At 45.3% G+C, this 15,292-nt stretch overlaps 1 protein-coding gene across 1 annotated transcript in view; it reads right to left on the reverse strand.

Annotated features, from left to right (window-relative positions):
• GSG1L (GSG1 like) overlaps positions 1 to 15,292 on the reverse strand; it is a 275,202-nt gene that overhangs the window by 170,417 nt on the left and 89,493 nt on the right. The window contains exon 2 of the mRNA XM_049904399.1: positions 13,461 to 13,508. Within this exon, the coding sequence (XP_049760356.1) occupies positions 13,461 to 13,508 (48 nt within the window). The remainder of the gene's footprint in view (positions 1 to 13,460; positions 13,509 to 15,292) is intronic.

Raw genomic sequence — 15,292 nt, forward strand, 5'->3', positions numbered from 1 at the left:
AGGAAAGACAAGAAACCAGACTTGTCAGATAATTTGGAGAAGCAAGAGTTGAGGATGTCTTCCCAGTTCCTGGCTTGGGAGAAAGAACAGATGATGGTGAAGACAGGACAAAGAAGAAGGAAGAGGTTTAGGGAGAAGACAGTGATTTCCACTGTGGACAAGCTGAGTTTGCAGTACCTAGGGGCATCCCAGGAAAGGTGTCTAGGAAGAACTTGGAGGTAGAGTCTGGAGGTCAGGAAAGAGATATGGGCGTAGGAAGTCAAAAGTGGGGTTGAACATGGCGGGGGGGTTAAAGAAAAGGTTTATCTCTGCTTCCTTTCAAAGCTACCCATAATGACAGTAGAGGAATGAGAAAGGCATAATTCCACAAGGACAAAGAAAATAGGAGAAGAGATGGCAATAGATAGATGTCAGCAACATTTTAAAATGTGGAAAATTAATGGATAGGTGGTTAACGGCTTAGCAGATGGGAGAAAGCTGAATATTGACCACCTTCAGGGAGGAAGCTGGTGAGAAGGAAACCTAAGAAAAACCTAGGAATGTAGGCACCAGGTTCCACTGAGCTCCATACTTAGAACCAAGAATTAAGTGAAAGTCTACATTTGGGGCAGTGAGACATCTCCTATCACCCTTCCCCTACTCAAATTCCAGGATGCGAGCAGCTAGACTAATTAATACACCAGAGATAGGAGGGTTCCCCTTTGGGAAACAGACCAGCCCAAGAGAAAAGACCAGCTAAAGGTGGATGGCGTAGTGGTTAAGTGCTATGGCTGCTAACCAAAGGGTCGGCAGTTCAAATCCACCAGGCGCTCCTTGGAAACTCTACGGGGCAGTTCTATTCTGTCCTATAGGGTTGCTATGAGTCGGAATCAACTCGATGTCACTGGGTTTGGTTTTGGGTTAAAGGTGGATGTGAGCCCTGGTGGTCCAGTGGTTAAGATCTTGGCTGCTAACCAAAAGATAGGCAGTTGGAATTCACCAGCCACTCCTTGTAAACCCTATGGTGTAGTGATTAAGAGCTACCGCTGCTAACCAAAAAGTCAGCAGTTTGAATCCACCGGGCACTCCTTGGAAACCTCACGGGGAAGTTCTACTTTGTCCTACAGGGCCACTATGAGTTGGAATCCACGCAACAGCAACAGGTCTGGTCGAAGTGGATATGGGTTGACCAGATGGCCTTGTTATATGAAGGATCTACAGACCAGATGATTGGGAAGCTTATGGGCCAATATCTACCCCTAATTCCATCTAGAACTTCAAAATAGCACGTTAATGCCTCATTCTTAAAGGTGAGTATCAGCTATTTGAGGAACAGTTATACAAAACAGAGGCCCAAAATAAAATAAAATAGGCAAAAGAACTTGAAAGGGTACAAAAGAATTTTTTTTAATTAATATTCTCAGAGAAACAGAGAGAGAAGATACTACATTCGTAAAGCAAAAGCCAGAAACTATAAAAAGGGACACTCAGATAACAAGAAAGCCCCTTAAGATTAAAAATATGACTATACAAATTCAAAAATTCAATAAATGGTTGAAAGATAAAAGTTGAATAAATATCTCAGGATTAGAATAAAAAGGCAAAAATATGGAAAATATTTTTTAAAAAATAAATAAATAAGAATAGAAAATAAGATGCTAAAATCTTCCAGAGAGGAAAAAGCTAGATCACACAAAAGAATCAGATGGTGTCATGGACTGGATTATGGTCCCTAAAAAATGTGTGTATTAACTTGGTTAGGCCATGATTTCTGGTATTCTGTGGTTGTCCTCCATTTTGTGATTGTAATTCTATGTTAAAGAGGATTAGAGTGGGACTGTAACACACTTGCTCAGGCCACATCCCTGATCCAATGTAAAGGGAGTTTCCCTGGGGTGTGGTCGGCACCACCTTTTATCTCAAGAGATAAAAGGAAAGGGAAGCAGGTGGAGAGTTGGGGACCTCATACCACCAAGAAAGCAGCACCAGGAGCAGAGCCAGTCCTTTGGACCTGGGGTCCCTGTGCCTGAGAAGCTCCTCGAGCGGGGGAAGATAGATGACAAGGAATCCTCCTCCAGAGTTGACAGAGAGGGAAAGCCTTCCGCTGGAGCTGACACCCTGAATTTGAATTTAGACTGTGATAAAATAAATTTCTCTTTGTTAAAGCCATCCACTTGTAGTATTTCTGTTATAGCGGCACTAGACTACTAAGACAGATGGCACTGGACTCAACAACACTAGAAGACAACTGGAAGCTAGAAGACAAGTGGGCAGCCAATGTTTTCCAAATTTAATGGGTAAATTATTTCCAATCCAAAATTTTATACTCAACCAAGCCAAGTGTGAGAGAGAAATAAAGACATTAGGTATGCAAAGTCTCAACCATTTCCTTTTCTCAGAAAGCTACTGGAGAAGAAGTAAACCAGAAAGACTACCTGGTATCCAGGAAAGAAGGGATCCAACATGAGAGAAGATGGAAATTCCCAAAATAATGGTAAAGAGGGCTTCCAGAATAACAGCCCTAGACAGCCACTGTGCCAGACTGAGGATGGAAATCAAAGGGCTCCATAATAGAAGGAAAAAAAGAAAGGAGGGAGGGAAGGAGAGAAGTCTTATAAATACCCAGTTCTGCTTGAAGATATTGAATTTTACACTTTTGCAGAGAAATCGAAGATGGATTTGTGATACCCATTGCTACTGAGTTGATTCTGACTCCCAGCAACCCTAAAGGACAGAGTAGAACTGCTCCATAGGGTTTCCAAGGAGTGGCTAGCGGATTCGAACTGCTGATCTTTTGGTTAGCAGCTGTAGCTCTTAACCACTTTGCCACAAGGGCTCCAAATTTGTGATACAAACCTAGAATAGAAACCTAAAGAAATGAAAGAAAACTATTAACTCCCAGAAGAGAAAAATTATATAAGAAAGAAAATGAAACCATAGTATATTACATGGCTCAGTTGTGAATAATATTTACGAGTAATGATAATGTAAACAATTGGCCACTGACTTAAGCAAAAATTGTGGCATAACTATATTGGAAGGATAGAAAGAGGGGAAAAATTCTGGGGGTGCTGTAAGAGAACTAATATCTATAATTGTCTAATCATTAAAAAGCAAGATAAGCACATTATTTTTTAAATATTGAGATAGATAACAAATGAGCTAAGTTGGTAGCCTTGGGGAGTGGAAATAGGGAGTGGGAGGAGTGAAGTGGTGACTGTTGTTGTCACCATTAGACATAGTATTTTTTCACTTTTAAAACAATATACATGTACCACTTTGACAAAAAATTAAAATTACTTTTAAAATATAAATGAAGAGGCAGAATAGGAGAGTCTCGGTGTAGGGTATACAGGAACGAGCTTCACAATTTTTCTGTAGATCTAAGACTGTTCTAAAATAAAATTTTACCAAAAAATAATAATAAAGGAAGAGGTGGAGGTTGCCAGCCACAGTGGGGATAAAATCACCCAGAAAGTAGAGTGCCTAGAGTGAGGTTAGAAAAGTGTAGGAAGGAACTCTGGGACAGAGACAACTGGAAGGTAGAGGGAGGAAGATGAGTGCATAAGGGAAACTGAAAAGAAGTGATGGGAGGGGACAGAAGGACTAGGTGGGAAGGAGTCAGGTGAGGATAAGATGGGAGCAAGCTTCCAGAAGGTGGCACCCACTCAGAGTAAGCTCTCCACAAATGCATTTGCTTAGTCAGTGTTGACAGCTCTTGTAGATGAATCCAGGCAAACAAGGACTGAGAAAAAGCAGTTGGATTGGCAATTAGGAGGTCACTAGTGTAGCCTTGGAAACCCTGGTGGCATAGTGGATAAGAGCTATGGCTGCTAACCAAAAGGTTGGCAGTTTGAATCCACCAGGCACTCCTTGGAAAACCTATGGGGCAGTTCTACTCTGTCCTGTAGGGTCACTATGAGTCGGAATCGACTCAATGGCAGTGGGTTTGGTGTTTTTGGTTTTAGTGTAGCCTTGGAGCCCTGGTGGTGCAGTGGTTAAGAGCTCGGCTGCTAACTAAAAGGTCGGCAGTTCAAATCTACCAGCCGCTTCTTTGAAACTCTATGTGGGCAGTAGTACTCTGTCCTATGGGGTCGCTATGAGTCGGAATCGACAGCAATGGGTAGTGTAGCCTTAATGGTAAACACGAACCATGAGCAGCTCCATTTGTTTGTTCGTTCATTTATTCATTCACAGTCAGAGGTCATCTACCTTTGAGGTTAAGCTTTAACCTGGGATTTAGGAACTGGGAACTTTGCCCCAGTCAGGCTTTGACAAATGACTTGGGGCAATTCTTTGATGGTGGGCTGTTAGCACAATGAAGGGAGGAAAACCCAAACATCTTCCGGGACTTTCTGGAAGGATCCAGAGGGGGATATTTCTTTAGCTGATGCCGAGGGAAAAGATTCCCCAATGTTTTGCAGCCAAGGGGGTACTTTTCAATCCTCAGTTGGAGCCTTTCCATGATGTCTGTTTACCGAGCTCCACTCCAGGAGGGCAGAGACTTTTGCCTCATTCATGGTTGTGCCCCAACACCTAGCCCAGAGCTGGTAACTGTAAATGCTCAGGAATTGTTTGTCAACTTGAAAGCTTGTGCGATGGCTGGTACACAGAGGATATGAAACTGGTGTTTGGCAAGTGAATGAATATAACCTCACCCAAATATTTAGGTCTCTTAAAGAGAAATAAAAGTCCTGACAATGACCAGGGGAGACCTTGACAAGCAAGTTACTGAGTCTCACACACACACACAGACCCAGAAACCAGCCAAGTCAGTTCTAACCCTACCATTTGCCATTCATTTTTGAGTCCTGGGTGATAGCCCAGAAGGTGGTAGATTACATGATCGTTCAGCAGTATTTACTCCATTCCACCCCATACCTCCATGTTAGGAGTGTATAATGATGTTTCATTTGGCTGTGTGACTTGCTTTGGCCAACGGGGTATTAGCAGATATGATACAAGCCAAAGTTCAAATGTGCTTGTGCAGTTAGCTCCCTTCTTGTGTTTCTGCCATTACAATGGCAAAGGCTTCTGCCAGGTGAGTAGCTCCTATCCCTTCAACCTGGGACCCAGAATGAATGCACGTGGAGAAGACCTGAGCCCAGTCCACATCCTGGAACAAAGCCAGCCTAGATCAGCTGAACCCAAGTCAACCTACAGACATGTAAGTTAAAAACAAAGGCTTGAATACCCCTGAGCTCTGGGGTGCTTGTCACACAGCATTCTTTTGCATATTACTGATCAGTACACCAGGTTTTAAGATGGTCAATTGTCACATTGTTTGGTAGGAGAATCTTGCTAAGAGATGGAGATTCTGAGGGACAAAGAAGCCAGGCACACAAAGCTTTTTCTCTGCATTTTCAGTATCAAATTTCCAATGCACAGGCTTTGCCATTTATCTGCATTTGCATACTTCATTACATCTTCATGAATGGCTTGGGCATCTTTAATTAACTTTTTCTCCTCTGCCTCATACACCTGCTGTGAGCCCTTCACTAGGGCACTCGGTAACCAGCTTTGCCAGGGCTGGTCCCTGGAAGCCCAGAGGTAAGGAGGAAACCATTGCTACCCTCAGAGGACTCCCACTCTGGTGAGGGAGAAAGATACGTGCACGAATACTCAAAGTGCACGGGGGAAAAGCTGAACGACAGCTCTAGAACTTGGTTAAAAAATTTACCCCGTTTGGTGGAATCTGATACAGCTGTTTAAAAAGACAAGGGTGAGTTCTATGAATTGCTATGGAAAGCAATCCATAATATATTGTTAACTTTTATTTTCTGAATGAGTGTGTGTGTGTCAGGAGTGGATTATCCAATAGGTAAGGTCATCCGTAGTGAACAATTTCACATTTTTTCACCACATCAAAGATGCTGCTTCTAGGTATGGCTAGCATCTGTCTCTCTCCCAACCCCACAGCAGCTTCCTACAAAATCAAAGTCTTCAAACTTATAATCCCTCACAGGGGCGGATGACCCAGTAAGCACAGGTAAGCACGGGCTTACCTGTGCTTACTTACTAATCTGTAGTGAACAATTTCACATGAGTTTCACCACATCAGAGAAATAAAAGTCCTGACGATGACCAGGAGTGACCTTGACTGAGTCTCACACACATACACACACACACGCACCCAGAAACCAGCCACGTCAGTTCCTGCCCTACCAGTTGCCATCCATTCTTGAGTCAAAGATGTGGTGAAACCCATGTCAAATTGTTCACTACAGATAACCTGGTAAGCAAGGCAAGCACCATGCTTACCTTGTCTCTTGGATAATCCACCCCTGGTGTGTGTGTATCTACGTCTTTATCTCTGTGTTTATTCATCTTCAAGGACTGATACATCAAACTGTTAATAGTGAATACCTAGAGAGGGGCTTATAAGAGACTTTCCTTTCTAGTTTCTACACTCGTTAGCTGCCTTTGACTCAACTCCGACTCATGGCAACCTTATGCACAACAGAATGAAATGTTGCCCCGTCTTGTGTCATTCTCACAGTCGCCAGCATGTTTGAGTCTATGGTTGTGGCTATTCTACCAATCCATCTCACCGAGGGTTTCCCTCGACCTCGTTGGCCCTGTACTTCACCAAACGTGATGTCCTCCTCTAGCAGTTGATCCCTCCCAATGATGTGTCCAAAGCAAGCGAGTCAGACAATGTTCTGTTCTGATCCATAAGACCTTCATTGGCTGATTTTTGGAAGTAGAACAGCAGGTCTTTTTTCCTAGTCTGTCTTGGTCTGGAAGCTCCGCTGAAACCTGTCCACCCTGAGTGAACCCGCTGGTATTTGAAATACCAGTGGCATAGTTTCCATCATCACAACAACATGCGAACCACCACAGTAAGATAAACTGACAGACAGGTGGTAGAGTTTCCATTTAGGAGTTGTTAAAATTTTTATAACAAGTGTGTTTAATGTTTAAAATCAATATTCATTTTTCATACATTCAACAAGCATTTTGGAGCGGGAGCCCTGATGACACAGTGGTTAAGAAAGAGCTTAGCCACTAACCAAAAAGTCAGCAGTTCAAATCTACCAGCTCTTCCTTGGAAACCCTATAGGGCAGTTCTACTCTGTCTTATAGGGTCACTTTGAGTTGGAACCAACTCGATGGCAACGGGTTTGGTCTTTCACTTTTTTATCAGTTCCAGGCATTGTTCTAGGCACTGGGGACATAGTGGGGGACAAGACAAAGCCCCTGTCCTCATGGAGCTGGTGGTCTGTTGGAGAACTGCCATGAATCAATAACCACTGAATAAATAAGATGGTTTACAGGTAGTAATCCATGATGTGAAGAAAATTAAATAGGCTAAGGGAGCAAAGAAGGACTTGGCAGGAGGAGGGGGTGCACTGAAAAACAGGTTCAAGGAAGACTTCTTTGAAGAGATGACGTTTGGACCGAAACCTGAATGATGATAAGGAGCCAGGTGTGTAGACAGCTGAGAGAATAATGTTCCAGGAGGTGGGAAGGGCAAGTGCAAAGGCCCTGAAGTGCAAACTAGCTTGGCCGACTCAAGGGACAGCAAGGATGTTGGAAGGCTGGAGTGTGGTGAGGGAGGAGAGATTGTAGGAGATGAGATCCCAGAAGTACAGGGCCAATCCCACAGGACCTTATAGGTCACACTGAGGACACTGACTTTTATCCTGATTCAGATGGAGCCACAAGAGGGTTCTAAGCAAGGGAGCCACATGATATGATTTATGCTTTACAAAGATCAAGTGAATCAGGGGGCAATACGGAAGTGGGTAATCAGTTAGCATGTAGTGGCAGGAGTCCAGATGAAAACTGGTTGTGGCTTAGACTTAGTATCAAACAAAAAGATATTCCCAGTGTAAAACACAAAACTAGAATGGTCAGGCAAACTAAGAAAAATGGTTGCCATGGTAAGACCAGAGCCCTGGTAGTGCAGTAGTGGTTAAGAGGTCCAGTGAGGTACGGCTGCTAGCCAAAAGGTTGGTAGTTCAAATCCACCTTGGAAACCCTATGGGGAAGTTTTACTCTGTCCTATAGGGCCACTATGAGTCAGAATCAACTTGATGGTAATTGGTTTTCGGTTTGGTAAGACCACTGATGATAGACAAGTATTTTGCCAGGGAGAAAGTGAGTGATCAAGGGGCTAAAGGGAATTGGAAAAAATGAGAAAGAGGTGACATTTGAAAAGGAGCTTGAAATCGTGACTCTGGTTTGCCAGGTGGAAGGAGGTTCAGAAGGGAAGGGGAGCACTAGCCTAAAAAGTCCCTGAACCCAGAGGTCTTGATGAAGGATGGCAGGAGAGCATCACCCACATCTCAAGAGGCCTCACACATCGGCAGAAGGACCAGGCAATAAAGTGTCAAGCTGCTCAGGTTGGAATCTCAGCTCCCCTGCATCTTAACTGTGTGGCCTTGGGCAAGGCAATTAACTTCTCTGTGCCTCAGTCTCCTCATCCTTAAAATGGGAATTAAGAGAGCCAGTATGCGTGAAGTTCTCAGAACAGTCCTGGCACCTGGTAAGCACTGCATGAGGGCCAGTTAGTGCTATCCCCCGATTATTATCATAGTTGGCAAACCAGAAGGAAACCAGGTGGGAACTTACAGAGGAAGCTGATACAGGGGAAGAATCTGGGAGAAGAGCATGCTTTGGGTGAGAACATCCGCCCCAGACTCCTTCTGTGGCCTTGGGCAAGTCACCCACCTCTCTGTGCCTGTAAAGATGGTAAGGTGATGGACGGAATGGCCAATGCAAAGCAGGGCTGCCTGAAGCCTGGCTCCTGCTGGTGCCTCCTGAGGGGGGCAAGGCTGGGAGGCTCAGGGGGAGGTCGGGGGGCTGCTGTGGACCAAACCCCTGACACTGATGGAAAAGTGACTGAGAGGCCACGAAAACAAAACAAAACAAAAAAAACCAATCCCGTTGCCATCGAGTCAATTCTGACTCATAGCGACCCTATATGACAGAGTACAACGGCCCCATAGAGTTTTCAAGGAGCCCCTGGTGGATTCAAACTGCTGACCTTTTGGTTAGCAGCCGCAGCCCTTAACCACTACACCACCAGGGTTTCCTGAGAGGCCATGAGTACACGAAAACCATTCTGGAAAGCGTGGCCTCCCAATCAGGCTCCTTGTAAACATTTTTATATAGGCTGCCAGAGGTCTTCAACACGGCCTCCAAGCACTGTAAGTAAAATCACGAGGCCAGTAAAACACAAAAATGCAACCTCTCTGGGACCCTGGGGCCTCATAAAAGAAGCAGGAATGAAGGTCTCGGGGAGGAGGCATGAGCAAACCCCCCTGTCCTGCACACAGATGCCTGCATACATGTGCACACACACACACCCATGCCCGTGCTCACACTGGAGCACACACAACTGCCCACATGCTTGCATGGCACACATGTGCACATACACTCTCACAACTCTGTGCTCACACTCACACACGCTTACCAGCATGCACACGTGCACACACGAGGTATGTGTGCACATGCTCACAGAAGCACATGCTCATGCAACTCACACTCATTCTCAACAGGGCACACATACATGTGTGCACACCCACACACAGGTCCCAGGAACCCAAAGGCCTTGGGGATTATGTGCTGTGCAGCCCAGAGTGCTGCCTCCAGGTATCCAGCTTCCAAGACGCAGCGTAGTGGAGGTTACAGAGCCTGGGCTCTGTCCCAGCCCTGCCCCGGATGAGATGTGAGACGTAAGTGACCTAGGATCGGTATGCCTCAGTTTCCTCATCTGTCAAGTGGTGGTGAGAATGACAGTCTCTCCTATAATACATGTAAGATGTTTGGCACAGTGCCTGGCACATAATAACTGCTCAATAAATGCCAGCCATTCATTATTGTTGTTGTTATTATTATTTCCCAGAGATCTCAATTGGAAGCCAGGGCCCAAGATGCTCAGCCAGCTACCTCAGGGATGGCTACACATAGAGATTAAACAGGATGCCAAACCAAAAAAACCAAACCTGTTGCCGTAGAGTCAATTCTGACTCATAGCGACCCTATAGGATATGGTAGAACTGCCCTAAAGGGTTTCCAAGGAGTGCCTCGTGGTTTGAATCGCCGATCTTCTGGTTAGCAGCCGTAACTCTTAACCACTAAGCCACCAGAGAGGAGGTGGTCCCCCATCTCACCTGCCGCACTTTAGCAGGAGCTCTCCAAGGAGATGGTGTCTGTGAGACAGGAAACCCACCTGCCTTCAGGACACGGGTCTTTTTTGACTCCCCTTCTTTATCAACTATTCAGGTGGTGTCAGGGACACAGAAGTTATCCTGCAGGCTCAGTAACCCGAGGGCCCCTCCAGGTTTGAGCCTCCTAACTGCCACAGGGAGCTGCAATCTCAGTCCCACCAGCAGGGGGTGTGGGTGGTCACGCGTCCTGAACGCAGGCATTTCCGAGGGAAGTACACCAATGCTCCCTATGCTGGGACAGTTTATATAACTGAACTTCTGCCTCAGTTTCCCCTGACTCCCAAACCTAGAAGCCTTTCCTGAGCTCTGGGCTCTTTGAAGAGACCTGAACACCTGTTTCTGTCTTGGGACCTTTCTCCTTGGTGGCAGGGGTAGGCAAGTGGGGAGGTTGCCACTCTCCCCGATGTTCCCGTGGTGGGTTTCTCCAGTATCCACTCTCCTGCTCTTCCAAAATAAAAAAACAAAAAAATCAAACCCGTTGCCGTCAAGTCGATCCAACTCACTGCAACCCTATAGGACAGAGTAGAACTGCCCCCGCAGGGTTTCCAAGAAGCAGCTGGTGGATTTGAACTGCAGACCTTTTGGTTACCAGCCAAGTTCTTAATCACTGTGTCACCAGGGCTCCAAAAATAATAAAAACCTCTCATTTTTAGCTGGGCACACAGTTGCCCAGGATAAGGATCAAATCCTCCAGCCTTCTGTGCAGCTCAGTGTGGCCATGCGATCAAGGTCTGGTCAATGAGAGACAAGAAGGTGTTGTGGGGCAATTTCTGGAAACCTTAGAGTTGACACACAATCTTTGCACTTTCTTCTTTTGCCCTTTCTTTATTCTGCTGCCTAGAATGCAGATGCGATAGCTGGAGCTCTCACCACCATCTTAGAGCTAGAAGAAGCCTAGATCCCAAGGACTTTGTGAAGCAAAGCCACCTGGATGGCCTACTTCCAAACTTTTATGAGAGAGAAATAAACTTCTTCATTAAAGCCAGTTATTTTGGGTCATTATAAATTGCAGTGGAGGAAAAAAAAAATTAGCCAGTGAAGACCTTATGAATAGCAGCATAACATCATCTGATATAGTGCCAGAAGATGAGCCCCTCAGGTTGGAAGGCATTCAAAAAAATTAAAAAGCTGCCTCCTCAAACCAGAGTCAACCTTAATAACATGGATGGAGTAAAGTTTTTGGGACCTTCATTTTGCTGATGTGGCATGACTCAAAATGAGAAGAAACAGCTGCAAGCATCCATTAATAATCACAATGAGGAACGAACAAAGTATGAATCTAGGAAACTTAGAAGTTGTCAAAAATAAAATGGAACACTTGAAGATAGATATCCTAGGTATTAGTCAGCTGAAATGGAATGGCATTGTTCATTTTGAATCAGACAATCATATGGTGTACTACGCCAGGAATGACAAATTGAAGAGGAATGGCATCACATTCATTGTCAAAATGAACATTTTGAGATCTATCCTGAAGTACAATGCTATCAGTAACAGGATAATATCCATATGCCTACAAGGAAGACCAGTTAACACGACTATTATTCAAATTTACCCACCAAGCACTAATGCCAAAGATGGAGAAATTGAAGATTTTTACCGACTTCTGCTGTCTGAAATTGATCAAACACCCAATCAAGATGCATTGATAATTACTGGTGATTGGAATGTGAAAGTTGGAAACAAGGAAGATGGACCAGTAGTTGGAAAACATGGCCTAAGTGAGAGAAATGATGCCGGAGATCACATGATATAATTTTGAAAGACCAACAACCTATGCACTGGAAAAACCTTTTTTCAACAACACAAGTGGTACTTATACACGTGGACCTTGTCAGATGGAATACACAAGATTCAAATCAAATCAAATCGACTACTTCTGTGGAAAGAGACAGCGGAGAAGCTCAATATCACCAGTCAGAATAAGGCCAGGGGCCGACTGCAGAACACATCACCAATTGCTCATATACTAGTTTATGTTGAAGCTAATGAAAATTAAAACAATTCCATGAAAGCCAAAGTACAACCTTTAGTATATTCCACCTGAATTTAGAGACCATCTCAAGAATAGAGTTGACACATTGAACACTAATGACTGAAGACCAGACGAACTGTGGGATGACATCAAGGACATCATACATGAAGAAAGCAGAAGTTCATTAAAAAGACAGGAAAGAAAGAAAAGACCAAAATGAATGTCAGAACAGACTCTGAAACTTGCTCTTGAATGTAGAGTGGCTAAAGCAAATGGAAGAAATGAAGTAAAAGAGCTGCACAGATGATTTCAAAGGGCGGCTCGAGAAGACAAAGTAAAGTATTACACTGAAATGTGCAAAGAGCTGGAGATAGAAAACCAAAAGGGAAGAACACGCTGAGCATTGCTCAAGCTGAAAGAACTGAAGAAAAAAATTCAAGCCTCAAGTTGCAATATTGAAGGATTCTATGGGCAAATATTGAATGATGCAGGAAGCATCAAAAGAAGATGAAAGGAATATACAGAGTCACTGTACCAAAAAGAATTGGTCAACATTCAACCATTTCAGGAGGCAGCGTATGATCAAGAACTGATCGTATTGAACAAGAAGTCCAAGCTGCACTGAAGGCATTGGCAAAAACAAGGCTCCAGGAATTGATGGAATACTAATTTAGATGTTTCAACAAATGGATGCAGCACTGGAGGTGCTCACTCATCTGTGCCAAGAAATTTGGAAGACAGAGACCTGCAGCACTGGACGAAGGTCCTTGTCTCTTCTGAGTTTCTGCTCCTGGGTGATCTTCACGTGGCTTGGCATCTCTCTTCCCCCATCTCTGCTCTGCTCGCTTGTTTAATCTCTTTTATATTTCAGAACAGACTGACTCAAAATACGCCCCACACTATTGCTGCCTCATTAGCATAACAAAGACAACCCATTCCCAAATGGGATTATAACCATGGGCATAGAGTTTAGAATTTATAACATGTATTTTGGGGGAAAATAATCCAATTCATAACACTGGTCTTGCCTGGCCCCAGCTTCCGCATGCCCCATCATGCCTCCCCCAAAGTCCCAGCATGCAATGAACTGATGGAAAGGTGGTGAACCACAGGACTACCCCACCGAGTAGGGGAGGGCAAGATGATCTTTCTCCATCTGCCTCTCCCACATCACTGAGAACTCAAGGAACCCAGGGCCTTGCAACAGGACATCTGGCTTCCTGGAGCACCTTCACCTGGGTGTGCTGCAGTAGGGCTTTCCCAGGGCTGTGTGTGGGAAGCCACTCGGGCAGGGAAGATGCCTTCAGAGAGGGCGGGGCCACACTTACCTTTCTCCGATGCTGGGGCCAGGTCAATGAAGCTGCGGCATTTTTCACCTTTGAAAAGAAAAAAAGAGTTTCAGAATGCGGGAGGACATAAGAGCTTCAGGCTTTCATCTTTCCCCCTCCTGTGACCCCTGGAGCTGAGTGGGAGAGAAGAGGGAAGGGGACCTGAGCATCTCTAACCCCAGTGGCATCTTTCTCTAACCCTTATTCCTGGGAAGCCAACGTCCCTGAGGAATGTGGACAGCAAACCGGTGATCTCAGCTGAACCCACCCAGTGCCTCAGCTGAACAGCACCCTGCAATGCCACGGCCTCTCCCTCCTCCCACATCTAATCCATTTAGGCCTGTCAAGTCCACCCTCTCAATAGCCCTCAAAGTTCATCCCCTTGGCCTCTACCCTGGTCCAGGCCACCATCATCTCTCAGCCTGCTGAGGGAGCAGTCTCTTCACTGGTCCTTCCAGGTCTCCACTCTTGCCTCTCCCCAATCCATTCTCCACACTGCAGCCAGCAAGGTATTTTCAAAGCACAGCTCCGATCATACCAAATACACACACTCTCTGTCTCTCTCTCTCTCTCACACACACACACACACACACACTCATGCATGCTCCTGCTCAAAAGCCCTGATGACTTCCCAGAGAATAAAACCCACACATGAACCCAGGCCTGGCCTCTCCCCACACCCCACCACACTCCTCTCCTTCTCCCAGCTCCTTATACTCCCCGTGCTCCCTCCCACCATGAGGTCTTTGCACATTCTGTTCGCCCTGCCTGGAACACACTTCCCCCTCTTATAAGCTCTCCCAGCACCTGAGCCTTCGCCACTGGGGCACCAGTCGCCGTTATGATTCTACCTTTGTGTGTGTAATTCTTTGATGGGTGTTTATTTATATCTGTTCTGCCCTCCCAAGCTGTGAGCCCCATGAGGATAGGGACCATGTTTTCGATGCATCCCCAGCTCAGTAAATGGAAACTCCATCCTCCCAGGTGCTTGGGTCCAAAACTCTGGAGTTGTCCTTGACTTCCCTCCTTCTCTCACACCTCACATCTGACCTATGCTTCTAGATTCTCAATGTTTCTAAGATTCAACCACTTCTCACCACCTCCACTGCTGCTACCCTGATCCCAGCCACCATCATTGCCCACCTGGATTGTAGCAGTAGTCTCTGCACTTGTCTCCCTGTTTCTGCCCTTAGCCACACTGTGGCCAGAGGAAGCCTGTTATAACTAAGACAGATCACGTTCCTTTTCTGCTCAGAACCCTCCATGGTTCCCACCTCACTCAGAGTCACAGCCTGGGTCCTCACCGTGGCCTGCAAGGCCCAAGGTGACCTGTGTCCCCATCACCTCCCTGACCTCATTTCCTACTATCTTCTCCCTCACTCACTTCACTCCAGCCACAGGAGCCTCCTTCCTGGCTCTCGAACATGCCAGGCACACTCCTGCCTCAGGGCCTTTGCACACGCTGCCTCTTCTGCCTGGACTGTTCTTCCCTCAGAGAGCTGGATGGTTTACCCCCTCTCTCCTTTATCACTTTCCTCAAATGTTACTTTCTCAGGCCAAATTCAGACCAGCACCCAAAACTGCATGATGACTTTTGTGGGCCGTAGGCACTTAAATATCTTCATGGGCCCCTTTCTTCATAAAAATTAAAAATTATACATTACAATTACATTAGTATAGAGATAAGTATATTAATATTATATATTAAAACATTTTCTTTAATCTAAGAGGTCTTTTTTCTTCTGATTTGAAATTATAACACCTTCACGGGCACTAAAAGTAGTGTGGCCCTCAGCACTGCAGCCCTGTGTGTGATGGAGAAGTCATCCCTG

Source organism: Elephas maximus, chromosome 12 (assembly GCF_024166365.1).
Source record: "Elephas maximus indicus isolate mEleMax1 chromosome 12, mEleMax1 primary haplotype, whole genome shotgun sequence".
NCBI classification, from domain to species: domain Eukaryota; kingdom Metazoa; phylum Chordata; class Mammalia; order Proboscidea; family Elephantidae; genus Elephas; species Elephas maximus.